This window comes from Adelges cooleyi, unplaced genomic scaffold (assembly GCF_023614345.1).
Source record: "Adelges cooleyi isolate 19-005CV unplaced genomic scaffold, UGA_ACOO_1.1 ACOO_flye_CR_arks_rails_tigmint_CR_PRNA_2, whole genome shotgun sequence".
Lineage (NCBI taxonomy): Eukaryota > Metazoa > Arthropoda > Insecta > Hemiptera > Adelgidae > Adelges > Adelges cooleyi.
The window spans coordinates 12,793,190-12,808,524 of record NW_026095860.1 but is presented as its reverse complement, the minus strand read 5'-3'; the positions used below and the strand labels follow the sequence as shown (position 1 = coordinate 12,808,524).

At 30.2% G+C, this 15,335-nt stretch overlaps 1 protein-coding gene across 4 annotated transcripts in view; it reads right to left on the bottom strand.

Annotated features, from left to right (window-relative positions):
* Window positions 1-15,335, bottom strand: part of LOC126833562 (calcitonin gene-related peptide type 1 receptor-like) — a 115,015-nt gene that overhangs the window by 87,091 nt on the left and 12,589 nt on the right. For all 4 annotated transcript variants that reach the window (XM_050564981.1, XM_050564983.1, XM_050564982.1 and 1 more), the window contains exon 2: window positions 3,265-3,398. In XM_050564981.1, coding sequence (XP_050420938.1) covers window positions 3,265-3,370 — 106 coding nt within the window. In that variant the 5' untranslated portion in view covers window positions 3,371-3,398. The remainder of the gene's footprint in view (window positions 1-3,264; window positions 3,399-15,335) is intronic.

The following is a 15,335-nucleotide window of genomic DNA, read 5'->3' as shown; positions in this document are numbered from 1 at the left end:
TTTCATAACAGTATAAATTATACTAGACAAATCTGCGTAGACAAAAATAAATTTTTTATAAAACATTTAATATTAATAATAACTACACCGTACAACAATATTTAAGGTGCTTAGTTTTTCGGAAATAATATGAATTTTGTTATTTCTTTATACCTACTTTTGTTGGATTTTTTACAGTATTATAAATTTGCCCATCAACCAATCAACATTTTCTGTACAATATTCTCAACTTAAATAATTTAAAACATACTTTTGTAACTATTTGTAAAAATAAATAAAGTGAAAAATACTAAAATCAAATAACACACGGTTCACTAATGATGAACTAATGGTTCACAAACACATTTAATTTAAAATGGTTTGTATTTAATGGTTTGTGTTTGTCTGTGAATTCATGTAGTACAATTTGATTAAAAATAATAAAACGTTTTATTTACATACCGTATCAAAACATTAATATGTATGACCTCGATACGAACGAGTACCCAAGTAGTATTCTAGTAACAATATTATAACTATTATTATTAGCCATATATTATTACTGTGAAACATGAATATTAATACAGTTTACTCCGACAAACAAGTATTAGGTAATATGCTACCTACGGACGACGGAGCTGAATAATATTATTAATTACATGTTCACAGAGAAATTAATTGATTTAGCTAAGACTTTAGATACAGTAAGTAGCATATGCCATGTATAATACAACTTCACGTAGTACCCGAGGAGTTTACTTTTTTGATAAAGGTACGAGCAATTTATAATTGCATGCACATATTTAAACGTACAAAGATGTTCGATATTTTATACTTTCAGTAAACGGGTGTTCAAATTATTATACTCAAATCGGATTTAAGTTTACCATTAATAAGCATTAAGCTTTGCAATTTGCATTTTTTACTTGAACATGATAATAATATGACCTTTTAGATAAATGACAAATTTAGTGAATAATATCTTATTTGATAAAAATAGAGTATACGACTGTAATTTCCCAACAGCTTACTACGCAAAACGAGTAGTTTTGCTGGTTTGCTTTTATAAAATTATTGAAGTCGACCATCAAACATCAGTTAATAAGAACACATTGTTTCTAAATAAAATTGGCAAACACCAAATGTCACGGAAAATTTTGGAAAACATAGTACTTACGACCGTTTTAGTCAAAATAGCAATTATTCTAGAAATGTTTTACCTTTTTTGGAACAACAACCAATCTATTTTTTTGGATTTTTTTCTAGAAACCCTAATCAGAATTGTTTTGTGACACGTCTAGTTAGCTTTAAATTCGCCTAAAAATTGGAAAAACACTGAAGTGGTGTTTTCAGCATGTTTAGAACGTTAGACAATTAATGTCATTCAATTTATTTCAAGTAGATTTCTTTAATCTATTTTCTTTGCTGAACTCAGAACTGATCTAAGAATTATAGTAGAATATTAAGTAATATTGTTTTATAAATTATTCTGAGTTCAGATTCGGATTTAGCAAAAAAAATTAAAAACTTTTAATGTCTTTTGGTCCTATTGTTCCAAAACTGTATTGTATACAACTTTATTAAAAGTGGTTAGGTATAAAAATATGAATGTACACATTTTTCCTTTATAAATTATTATGATTTTAATTTTTCTTATACCAAACTTATTACAAATTTTTTTTTTTTGCTTTCTCAGTCAAAAAAATTGTCTATTGTTCATTTTACACGGTATACTATTGCACCATCGTATTTGACTATCGCTATGAAGTGAAATACATCTTCTGAGAAGTTTACTAATTATAATTGTTATTTTTTTGTCCCCTGCTTCCAGCTACTGTTGAGTAAGTCTAATTTATATACTCGCTAATAAGCTCGGGAAAATGTTGATAGTTCAAAACATAAAAACAACCAAGATTCACAAGTCTGATGAAACAAGATGGACTACAGCTTTAATAGTATTGTCATAAGATAATATTATGGCTGTTGAAAATAATTGGTGGGTTTTGTTGGACAGGATAAATTACAGTGACTTGTCGCCAAACGGCTAACTAAGTCCAGAGAAAATAAAAAAATATCGAGTTTACACAGGGTTTTATAATTTTCATTTGTCATTGAATATATTATAGCAGCTACACTTTTATAAAACATATATATACATATTATATCAACACGCTTACCAGATGTAAAAAACGATAAGGAATATTCTTATAATAGTTATTTGCATTTTGCGCCACCTGCACAACATTTACATCCCAAGCCCAAAATTCGAATAATAACTATGCACAACTATTAATTCAAAAAAATACTCTGTCCATACTTACAAAAAAATTATAGCCTTTAGCCCTTGTTAATTATTTAAAAACGACGCCGCGTCGAGTTCATTATCCGTAAAATCTGTTGTAGGTAAAAATAAAAATAAAGTAACATTATCTACCTAAATACAACCGATTGTATGAGTTAAAGTTTTAACTTGAAAAAATAATTGCATTGGCAGATTATATTATACTATATTTAATATTACTTATAAAAATATAAATTATAATACGCATAACTACACTTAAATAATACCTAACAATAATTATTGACATACTACAAAATGATTATTATTAACTTTTTTTGGCGACATTTTTTTGTTATAGGTTTTTAAATAAATGCAATCAACTAAAAAACTACCCTATTTGGCTTAACTTCAACCCCCGATGGGGCACGTGAAGGGCTTAAGTAGTCGAACCAAATTTTCACAGAATTTTTTTTTTATATCGTAGCAAAATAGGAGGGGTAATGCTAAAAACAAAATTCTAAATTAAGGAATTTTTGAACCAACTTATGATATATACATATAAAATATATGTATATATTATTACATAACTAATTATGTTTAGTGAAATAGAAGAATTCCCAATGGTAGTATAAGTCAGGATCTACTATGCAAAACAACAGACAAGTGCGCCATTTGTTGTGCCTAACTTGTTGCATAAGATTTGTACGGATAACTCGAATTTTATCAATTTTATCAATTTTCTCGTATATTATTGTTTTTAACACATTTTCGTTAAGATCTTTATTTCTATTTGAACATTCGTTTATTAGTATTCCTTTTATTAAATCTTAGAAATTTACTTTTTAAGACCTAACATTTTTTTAATTTTCTATGAATACCTTATAAGGATATTCGATGGAACTTAGAAAGTTAACAATGGTTTTCGAGATGCCGTGACGTCGACTGACATTTGGGTAATGATTTTTTTTTTTAAATAAAATTCACCCTTAAAAAATGTTACTTACTAGTATTATTGCGGATCGTTTCGTTCAATTGATTTTCGCACTTCAACCGCAGCTCCTTTTCGAATTCCAGCGAAATGGCCGTCGAACTAGCCGTGGCAATGCCCATGGTGGTTATTTGGTTATCATCACCTTTGCTGAAACAAAATAAACAGTATAACTAGTAAACTAATGTATTTTTTTTTTTTTTTTTTGGGAAGATTTACTCTGTAAGCTTATTAGAAACGCTAAGGAGACAATTGCGCTAATTAGTACGGTAGATAATTGTGGCAACATAAACGGCCTAACTGGCAGCAGCTGGCATCAACCGGCCTGACTAAGAAAACATATGCGTCAACATGTTATTTTGTAGTGATTTTCATTTTTTTTTTTGTATAATATTGTACCGACGGTATAAATATACCAAAGGCGGTTGGCGAAATTCTCGTGATTTTTGTGTGAATAAGTTTGCCGAAATTCCTGTTTTTGGGATTTGGCAATATAGCACACCAGCGGTAAACATTGCAGAGAGTTTCCACGGAAAGTCGCGTCATCCGGGTTCGGATAATATTTTAATAACAATAAAACCCAAGGAGCGGCAGAAGAAACTCGCAAGTAATTTTCCGCGGTCTCTGCGGCACGGCAAGTACTATGGAAACGCTAATAAAAAACATTATGGTCGGATGTCCGTGTAAACATTATGTTATATATATATATATGTGTGTGTGTGCCTATAAATTGTCAAAGGGAAATTTCCATTACGGTGATCTGAAAATATTATCCCGCTCGGTGCTATGCCATAACGGCGCAAAAACTTGGTCCCTTACGACTCTTCGGGTCGTGAGCTACATCCACAGTATGTGCTGAACCTGCATAACGGTGTTCGGATGCAAATAAGGCCACTCGCCCACCTCCCCCGCCCCCTTGCCACCCCTCCCGTACTCCGGCAGTGTCGTTTCTTATATATTATTATATTATAATAGTTTTTACCGCGTGACGTTTATGCAGTTTACTGAAAGTAGGGAAATATATGTATAAATAAAACCGGCAAGTCAGCAAAAACCGTGCCGTAAGTATACCAGGGTGTTCTATCGCTAGTGTGGTGTATAGTAGCGTAAACGGTGTTGTACGTTCATCATAAAAGTGGATTTATTTACAAAATCCTTAAAAAATTAAAATCCCAATACAGAGTAAATGTATCGTTTAAAGAAAACATGCTTAATGTTGGCAAAATGTATTTTAATAATTATTCAAAGTTTACCAATTTCGACAAACTGGTGATACCAAAGCCTACAAAATAGTTGTAGTCAAAGGCAGGCCGAATACTTACTTTTTTGTATTCAATAACTAAATACAAAATAAGTATTTTCAAAATACTTGAAAAAAACAATATATATTAGTTTAACTAAATTTTCTAACTACGAGATAAACTTGATTTATTCCATGAATAAACATATCTTATGTATCATATTAACATATCTTACCTACGATTTAAAAATAGTCGCTTTTATTTTTGTTTTTTTGGAAAATCTTAATTTTGAAAGTCCTATCTCTAATATTTACTGACCATAACTTAATATGGTTCCTCTTAAACGCTCTAGTCATTAAGTTCATTTTGTTCAAAACTAGTTATCGACCAGAAATTATTAAAAACGTGTACCTTCATTGAACTTTCAAAAGTTACCATCTAAAAATATGATTTATATTTAAAAATACCTTGAACATGAGTATTGACAACTATTTTCGACTATTATTGTCATACACCACAGTTGAAGCGTTCTGACCTAACGGTATTATAGACACTATTGTTTTCTCGTATTCGTGGCAGCCCAGCCCAAAATCTTGATGGCATAAGCTCTAATTGAACATTTTTTCTCTGACGGTAGATGGACGGAGATGAATAGTTCTATAAACTAAGGTATTTGTGTACCTTCTATAAATAATAACAATATAATACGCGATGAAAAAAAAAATGACGTAGGTAACGTAATATTATGCGGCTGATAAAAAGGTTATCAAATGTGTATAGAATAAAGGTCAAGAGCGAGGCCACTCTCTTGAGCGACACAAACGTTGATGTCTTATTAAAATGTGTTAACGCGTGTGAGGTATAAATTTGACACGATGAATCACAAAAGGTCAAACGTCCGTAAAAAATAAAATTAAAAAATGGAATAGTACGCGAAAAGCTGTTTTAAATAAAATAAAAAACGGGTCGATGGAATTCATTGCAGCAAACGAGAACGCGTTTGTGCAGCACGACAACGCTAGTGTACAGGTTGATTCGTTAAGAATAAGACATTCGTTTTCGTTTAGAATATTAAACGATAACTATTAGGTAACACCATAGTTATTGAGTGCTGTTAATTTTTATTTGTTATTACTAGTTTTGATGTTAACATTTTTAGCAAATTATTATAAATGAATAAAATTTAATTAAATAGATACGTTACCGAAAGTCGACAGAGCTTTGATTATACTGAAAAAAAGTAAATACGTTGTAATTTCGTAGTACTTTAAAATAACATAGACAATAATATTGTCTTATCCTTAATGGATCACTATGTACATCTGGACCGATGATTATAGTAGTACCTATAATAATATAATAATGGTATATTATAGTACAACGGTCAAATTTAAGCCGACTAAATTAAAACGAACGGGTTAGTGCGCCAAGCTGCCATTATGAGTTATGTATAGGTCTCGTGCTTTGGCTCGGGTAAATGCAGCACAGAGATTTCCCATTACAATCTTGCCAGATGCGGTTCACTATGCTCTATTACATACACGTCGGTGGTAATTGTCAACCTAAACATCCGAATAATTAGCCTTAAAATGTTTTAATTATTCACTTTAATTTGCCAAGATTGGTGTCGGGCTCGTGGAACTGTCAACTGCAGTTGAAAACGACAAAAGTGTAAAATAACCATTGACGTCCGTTCTCGCCAGTTTATTTTAAAAACAAGTATTAACAATATTAAAATTAAAAGCGAATTTCTACTTAAATATGTTAACAGTAAAGATTAACATAACAGCTTATAAGAATTGTAATAACATATTTGTAAATAATGTTTTTCGGTTTTTTCTTAGTAAAAAAAGTTGTTCTACAGATTTTTGAAAAAATATATAATATGTATGTTATAAAGCCATACAAGATTAACCTACAGTCCAATTTTCAGACCTCAAGTCCAAAAAATATATCTAAGAAAAAAAAAAATTTAAAGAATGTACCTACGAGAAAGGGTGATAATAAGTTCGTAGAGGTTCAATGTAAATCGGTAGTTATTCTTTGTACCTGGGACAAAGCCGATTGAAAAACGTATGTTGCTGTATATAATTTTTACCTTAGCAACGTCTTAATTCAAAGCATTTGAAATTGATCCTCTAAATATAGTATATAATATATATTGTACTTATTAAGACACGTGCCCAGTCATTATACACAACTTTCGTACTAAGTCGAATAAACAAAACCGGTAAACATAATTAGCTTCATATGAGTTACTCCTTTGCTGCCAGAAATTGTTATTAACCCCCTTACAATACCCTTTCAAAGAAGGATTTTATTTTATATTCTTATGAGACTTAAGTACGCCAAAGAACAATACGTCGTATATTTCCATGTAAACTTCTCTTTGGAATTTTCCCAATTGACTTGCGATCCGCATGAGAACTTAAATACGGAGGTAAAAGGTATAATTTACTGCAAAGTTATACTGCCCTCTATAGTGAAGTTTGGAAGTTTATAAGATGGATCCGAGATGCACAGTAATGGCAAAGGATACTCTACAGTAGAGATAATGGCCGTAAAGAAAGAATGACAACCAAGTCAAAGTAAACGAACGTCACAGTAAACAGTTTTAATTGCAGTTCACTTATTAGTCGAAAAATATCTGTCCTTATAAATATCAAGCTTGATATACTTACTTTTGTATTGTTACTATAACAAATACAAAATATAAGACAACTATTTATAAAAGAAATCGTTTTCGCTTAACATGTTACTTGTTACAGAAAATATGATAAAACAGCACATGTTATGATAACTATTTTTTTGTGACAAGCAAGCGAAACTTAGGATAAATAGGTATTTAAATATTCAAACAACAAAATATAGTCATAATAAAAATGTAATTTTCCAAACAATTGTGAAGCTAAATAGTCCAAAATTTATTTGGACGTATAAGACGGCGACTTTAAGAAATACATTTTATTTCCTTTGACGTGTATAAATTAAGTGCTACATTTCATCTTTTGTTTCCTCCATTTGTAGTAATTGTGTTCTGTTTTTTATTATTAAAAATTTATTTTTCAATTTTATTTTTCATTTCATTAACTTGCTTACAAAGCTTAACAGTTTAACAAATAATAAGTAGAGCTGAAAATACTATGAAGTTTTAGTTTTATCAACTAAACCGCGTTATACCGAAATGTTTTTCTCGGCGAGTTATTATTTTCTTCCTGTAATTCCTGCCTCGATGTTGTTTTTAAATATAACACTAAATAAAAAGGTGTTTTATAATTTTTTTCTAAATAGAAAATCCAACAAGACGCATAATATGTTATGCGTTATGTATATAATTATATTTATTAGTATTTAGTACGGTACATAAAATAATTTTAAAAAACCTATTATTTGTAAACTGACCGAAACAGAATCATTTAATCATATTCAACTAAAAATTAATACATTTTGAACTAAATTTAAAAAATCATTGCCACGTCAGTTCAAACAATAACGATTGACATTTTTATGAATATTTGATTTAAAGAGTTGATAAACTTAGGATAGTAGTTTCTTATTTATTCTCAGTGAAAAGTATTTTAAGCGATAACTTTTTTTATTTAACTATTGATTTAGTTATTATTTTTTTAAGAATTTAAATAATAGTGCCAGTATAACACTATAAAACATAATAATTCAACGTAGAGTGTAGTAATATTTTTATCTGCGTTGTATGGAATAGTTTTAGATACTATCAATAGACATCGACAAACCAACAAAATATCATAAGCCGTATCTTCTAGAAGGGGTCGACATTTTTTCTATATTTCGAGCGGAGTTTAGGACTTAGTTTGAATATTAGACAAAAGGTACATCTAGATCTCTGGTTTAAGTTGTTATTTTTTTTTTAAATTTTGGCCGGACGACTTGACACTTAGTACAAATACAATTTGAAAGATATCGTAGCTGAGTAAGTTTGACGCCGCCATTACTTACATATACATATTTTAGCATCAATCGTTTTCTGTATGATTTAGATTATATTAGAAAAAATAACCCTATTACAGTTATTCACGTTGGTGCTGTAAGCTCTTCAGCCATTCGTTTTACAAACACAAACCAGACAACTCGGTGATTTATAAAACATCAAAATTATACTACATTGTGTATTATATATTGTTAGTTTTGTTCTGTATGGAAGTCAAACAAATCGCCACGTTAGTTCGAGTAACGCGGATTTTTGTGCGTAGGAAACATACTTCTATTCATCACTACCTAAGCGATACTGTGGAGTTAAAGAAAACAACTTTTTTGGAACACATTCAAACGTACTATTACATAATAATAATAATGTGTGTAAAGCATAAATTTAGCCAAGCGTGGTTTATGTTGGCGCTCGATCGTTCGCATGAGAATTCAAGCTCAGAAACGCATACACCTTGTACAAGGTAGTGAACGTACTAAACGCTGTTTGATTTCAGCTATGTAAGTTCACAAGTCTATATGTATAACATATACCTCGAGCCTTAATCTCGGTATAGCAATATTAAGTATTTTGATTTTCAATTTGAAAAAGTCACCTTCGATACTTGCACAGCTTCAACTACGGTTTGGAAAATATCCGTAAAAACAATCTGTACTAATTAAACTTAATGTCAATTGCTCAACTTTTGTATGCAGCCCGGTTTCTGTCGCATTATCTCGGTGTAACACTTGTTTCTTTTTAAGTTATGGAATTAATTTTGTTAAAAACATTTCAACGTGAAATATTATGTTAAAATGATTTATGTGGTGTTTAAACAAGAAAATAAGCGAAAAATAACATTGATACATTACCACTAAAAGCACAGGAAAACAATAGCAGTACAATATAATAATAATATGTATCCGGTGAACCTTTCAAATGCATTAAACATTTTTTCTTATTATTTAATATATATATATATTTTTTTTTTGCATTTAAACGCTAACGTATTGTAGTGCCAGACGTATATCAACATATTAAGGTACTTGTAATTCAAACAAAATCAACCGCATAAATAAAGCAGAAAAGCATATACATCAATTTATATTATCCGTGCCTATATTGTAGGCATTACGCAATGACACATAATATTGTACAATTTATATTTTGACAGTTTACTATACCTTATTCACAAAGTCTTGAAATCACTGTTATATCAATATTGTTATATAAACTAAAAAATGAACCACATAACTAACAATGAAATTAATCGTCGAGAGTTGTAACTATTGTGTATTTATAGGTAGTAAGATAATATGTATAATTTTAAATTAAATTAAACTAAAAGAAGATATTGATAATGTAAGTATCAATTTATAACAAAATGATAATTTTTAAAATATAAAATATCTGATTGGTTTAACTTAAGTATTTTTCAAATACTCTTAAACATACAAGAAAAACTTTATGAATTATATTATTTCAAAATACAATAAAATAAACTGTTATGTGGTTAGTGGCCATTGGCGGAGTCAATCCATTTTAAAGGATTTTTTCGCGGAATCTGAATTTGGCCAGAACAACCACGGTATCAATACCAAGACCTCAGAAGATATTTTTAATTAAGTTACAGTCCTTAAGTTTAAGATAACTTAAAAAAAAGTCATCAAGCAGTTTAGTTGTCTATTTAATATTTAACATGGTAAATAACTTACATAACGCGTACTCCGTACTGAGAAGTCAACAAACTATTTTATTAATCCATTAGTTAAATTTATAATACTTCAACGGACGTGTAGATTATAGACAAAGACTTCGTGAACTCTTAAAAGCGATTTTAATTGAATTTACTGAGAGTTTTAGTCCGATATGGTTAGATGTGGTTACATCAGGACAGTTGTAATCTAATCGAAATCCAATCAATGTCGCCGGCATACAGAATAATTTTTATCGGTTCAGTTGCACTACAGTATAATATTATTATCATATACAGACAAGCTAACTGTCGGTGTAGAGTTTGAGCCAAACTTTCTAATACTATTTAATGATCCAACATTAATAAGCCTAATGTGCTTTGAAAACTCGGCTAAACTAATTTGGATTTCGGTGGCAGTATATAGTTCTAGCTAGTCATAAAAATAACATCAAGTAAAAAAAAAAAAATCATTAATTAAACGCAATTATCGAATACTCCGTTTTCTGCTTATATGGTATGCAATATATTATAAAATATTATACATAAATTGTAATAAACGCACCGCGCGAACGTGCTGTGTCACTACAAGATTATTTATCTTTCATGTATATTTTCGGTGCACTACAAAAAACCGTATACCTAGTGTATTAAAAAACTTACAAAACACTCGGACAGACATCTACGGCTGCCGTCATAAACGAGGCGAGATAGAAATAAATTTATTTTTTCTTACTGTATCGGTCAACGCCAAGAGCCAAGACGTTTCCTTATAGAAATAACGAAAAACACCTGTCGATAAATATTTTTTTTATGTTGGCTACAAGCAAATGCATCTCGAAGACTTTGAACACAGCATAATCGTTATTTGTTTTGTAATCATTTCTTGTAATTTAATTTGTTTTCCTTAATTCACTTTAGCTCGTGCGAATGCATGGGCATTGTGCATGATGCAGTGATTAGTAGCTGAATATAAAACCTTGTTTTTGATTAATTATAACTACTCGTTTATACTGTTCCAAACGGTATAAATTAATTGCAAACTATTTTTATTGACTATTTTTTACAAGTTCAAACTCAGACCTATCAGAATATAATATTACTAATCTAACATATTGAATCGTTATTAAAACGAATAATGTAAATTTTAGTTTAGTAACGTTGTCATTCCATGATAATTATAATTAACGAGCTTAACTTCCTATAAAAATTGTTATATTATATTATTTTAGAATTAGTAAAAAAATTTAGTTTTCAAAAGATAAAAAATGTTGGTAAAATTTTAATGGTATACATAACTTTTTATTAAATTATCTAACTTTACGAAGTTGCTTTTTCTTTCTTTTTAAAAAAATTACTTTTAACTTTATGAGGCTATTTTATTTTTAAATTAAATATGTTATGTGTATACATTTTGCGTTCAGCAACTGTTTAATAATGCTCAATATTAAAGTAATAGCGTTTTTATTTTGTATTTTTTTTTATGTAGTGTAATACTTAGATTTGAATGTTTTTTTTAAAAATTAACAAGTGTTTTTTTTAACATAATTAACAATTTTTACCGAAAACATATTGTAACCTACTTGTAGTTGTGATAACATAAACAAACAAGACGTAAATAAAGCGACCTCAACAAATCTATTTTAAACAAAAAAAATACACATTATAAATAATTATTGTAAAATCAACATCGAAGCTAAAAAATATTTATATAGTACGTGGTCACAGGTCAAATGTCGACAAACTAAAATAAGATGTTTTTATTTGTTAGAACACGTTAAAATTTTTTTATTTTTATGAACAAAGAAAATATATTGCATTTGTGACGAATGTTATCTAATATATTCTATCTATTATTTTGGAGTTATTATTTTAACAGATATGATTGTTTGCTTATTTTGTCTTATGGCAGAAATGATTAGTTCTCCTGAATATTTTTAAAATTAAATCAAACTTTAGTTTAATTTCCGGAACAACTTTCGGCAATTTAATAAAAATACAAATTTATTCAAATATATTTATAGTAGTGTGTTTTTGTGCAAAATTATCCTAGTTTTTATCCCTTGCCAAAAGTGTACTGATGTGCTATCTTCCCGAGATGAGCCGTGAGAGTCACGAGCAAGTTCACCGCACTTCTTTTTGGTAGCAGAAAACTTTTGCAAAGAGCCACGATATCAACAAGAGACTTTATTATATTATACTAGAACGGTGGTGGTTTCTAGACACACGTTTCGCATCTTCGGATACACACTACCCGTCCAAAATCTAAGTAGTTGAAGGATTGTGTTACTAATATTCAATTTCTTGCCAAAAACATGATATATGTTTTAGAGTTTTTGTGTGTGCAGAATTATTTTCTTATTTATCTCTAAAAGGCAAAAGTCACGAGCAAGTTTACAAAACTTTTTGGTTTTTGTACAATACATTTCCCAAATGGGACTACTGCATACTAAAAGTACCAACAAGGGTCCCCGTTGAGGAGTTCAAATTTGGGAGTCTTCGGACTGTTTTTAAGAACCGCACAGATAGCCTTTGTCTTTCCAACGTGAGGAGTAAACGGGTGAAGGAAAAAGGGATAGATGCCTACTGTGCTTCTTTAAAAAGTCCTGGATCAGGAAACCTGCAACATGATCATTGTTCATTGAATATCGACGGTATAGCTAATGGGAAATGTATCATTTCCGCAAAGGGTTCTCTTACATAACCCTTATAAGGAATAGGGCTGCCATAGGTCTCAGTGCTATTAAGGATATGTACAGTAAAACATTGAATAAACTTTCTAAGCCTGATTATAATGATTGTTCGATGAAATATGTTCAAAATATATTATTGTTATGCGAGTAGAGATTGCTACGTGTCTTTGGGATTCATCGCACAGACTATTTACACTTGATCCGAAACGTTCGAAAACCCCTAAATTATGATAACCCGCATTGAGAACATTTGCTGTAACGGCCAATAGTAATTATAATTGTAGTAATCTCTGAATAAACCACTTAAATTTTGGCATCTGTTTGGACTTTGCATCTAATACAACACAAAATCATAAACACTTGTTATTCCGTCTCGACCAGAGACCATTATATTATATATATAGACTTATATTTAGATTTTATATCTGGTCTTGTCTATCCCCCCCCAAAAAAAATACAATACAAAATACAGCGCGCTAAGTTACTCACTGCGAAACTGTAAATCGTATAATTTATTTTAAGACACTACGGTCATTTTTTTTTTGTTGTTGTTGTAAATTACAAATATTATAGATTACCATCAAGATACATCGCATTGGCTAGACACGTCTTAGATAAATCGAGCGGGCGTTCGTTTGAAATATCGAAACGAATTCTCGTGGGAGTGAAAATAAATGATCGCTGTACACAGGATGTGTTTGTTAGAACATATTTATAGAAGCAGAGTTCTGATAAATACATACTTGACCGAGGAGAGATTAAGATGCATTATCCGATCGGGGTGCGATAAATCTTATCGAACTCAGAAAATTGACAGTGAGTAGCGACTCAAATTTTTTAAAAGATTCGGTTACTTTGGTCCGACTAAAATGGTCTGTGTTGTTTTTAGAGAGCTTAATATAACAGTAATGTACACCGTAAAACTTTGTATTGAAAAACGGTGTACTGATAAAAGTTATCCGGAAAATCGAAAAATAAGTCCATAAGTTTCCGTCTATTTTAAATGCATTATTTAAAATAGTAAATTATAAGTCTAAAATAAAAATTGGGTGTTTTTCTTAACCCCAACAACTTTAAAATTCGGTAAAAAAATATTGAAAATAAATTGTGTTAAACTTTGACATTTTTCCTGTAATTTTGTTATAAGTTGTGATATTAGATAAGTCAAATTGTGTATGCTTTTTTCTCCTTTACAGCTACCCAGTGACGTTTCAAACGAATACAAAGTCATTTTTTAAGAGCCTATTCAACCCAATTAACTTTTTTAGCGGGCGAGTACAACGTGCACACTATAATTATCAACAAAGAGGTCTGTGATCGGGGAAAATGTAGTAAAAAAGCAACTTAGCAACGACTACACATAACACTATTTACTGGCTGTGCGTCTCGCTCTCTCATTTCCTTTTTGTAGTGGGTTAGTCGTACTTTGTAACATCTATTTTTGTAATAGACAAATAAAAATAAAACGTATACACATATATTAGTCAATATTCCTATTTTACACAACCGACTTAACCACCATAACGTTATGATGCCACCTCGTGAATAGGTACCTACGTTGTTTGGAACATTAATTCGGCACGCGATACTTACTTCAATTTAAAATGCGTGACGCACAATGTTGTTCGCCCAAAAACAAATATTATGGTCTCTCCACAATTGCTCCGGGACATTACCGCGAACCTTTGAATACTATTAGTTAATACTATACCTAGTCAGAATCTGTCAGAATTACTTGTATACAGACACATTATTCAAGTAACGTTATTCGAAAAATTTCAAAATTAAATAAACGTTGTAAAGTATAAATCTAAGTATATACTCTACAGACTAGAGGGGGGGGGCATTCAGTTTAACTTTGAGTGCTGGATCCCTGCAAAAAAGTAGGACAAAAAATACAAAATTGCATATCCGGTTACTTTATAGAAATCAGAATTTCAATTCGACCTAGTTCCGAACCTAACCAAATTTAAAATAAAAAATATTAATTTCAAAGACTTAAACATATAAAATACTTCCCTGAAAAGTTAATGGTTTATCACATGGAAACTTTTGGATCTAAGCCCACAGCTATGGAAATACAGTATAAGTAATTTTAACAGAAATGGTTATGCAGCACTAGATCACCAGATATACTAAAAAAAGCTAAGTTGGTTTATTGAAAATGAGCCGATTAAAGACTCATACAATAATAGGATAGGATTAGTATTGGCTACGGATGTATTAATTTTGGTAATATATACATTAACGACCCACTAAAAATAATGACTAGTTGATATAATAATAGGGTCTCGAATAAAATTAATTACTAGAATATTTTTTTTTCAGAAGACAATCAATCTAACACTTTAGATGTTTGCTGTTAGCACAGTGACAATCAGCATCAGGTTTTTCTGGTGGTCACTATAATTTGTAAATGTTATGGAAAAAGATAGAATAAGTTTTCCTTTCCGAGTAAGTCTCATGCGGTAGTCGTTATGAAATGGGCACCTAATGCAAATAGCTGTATATATAGGT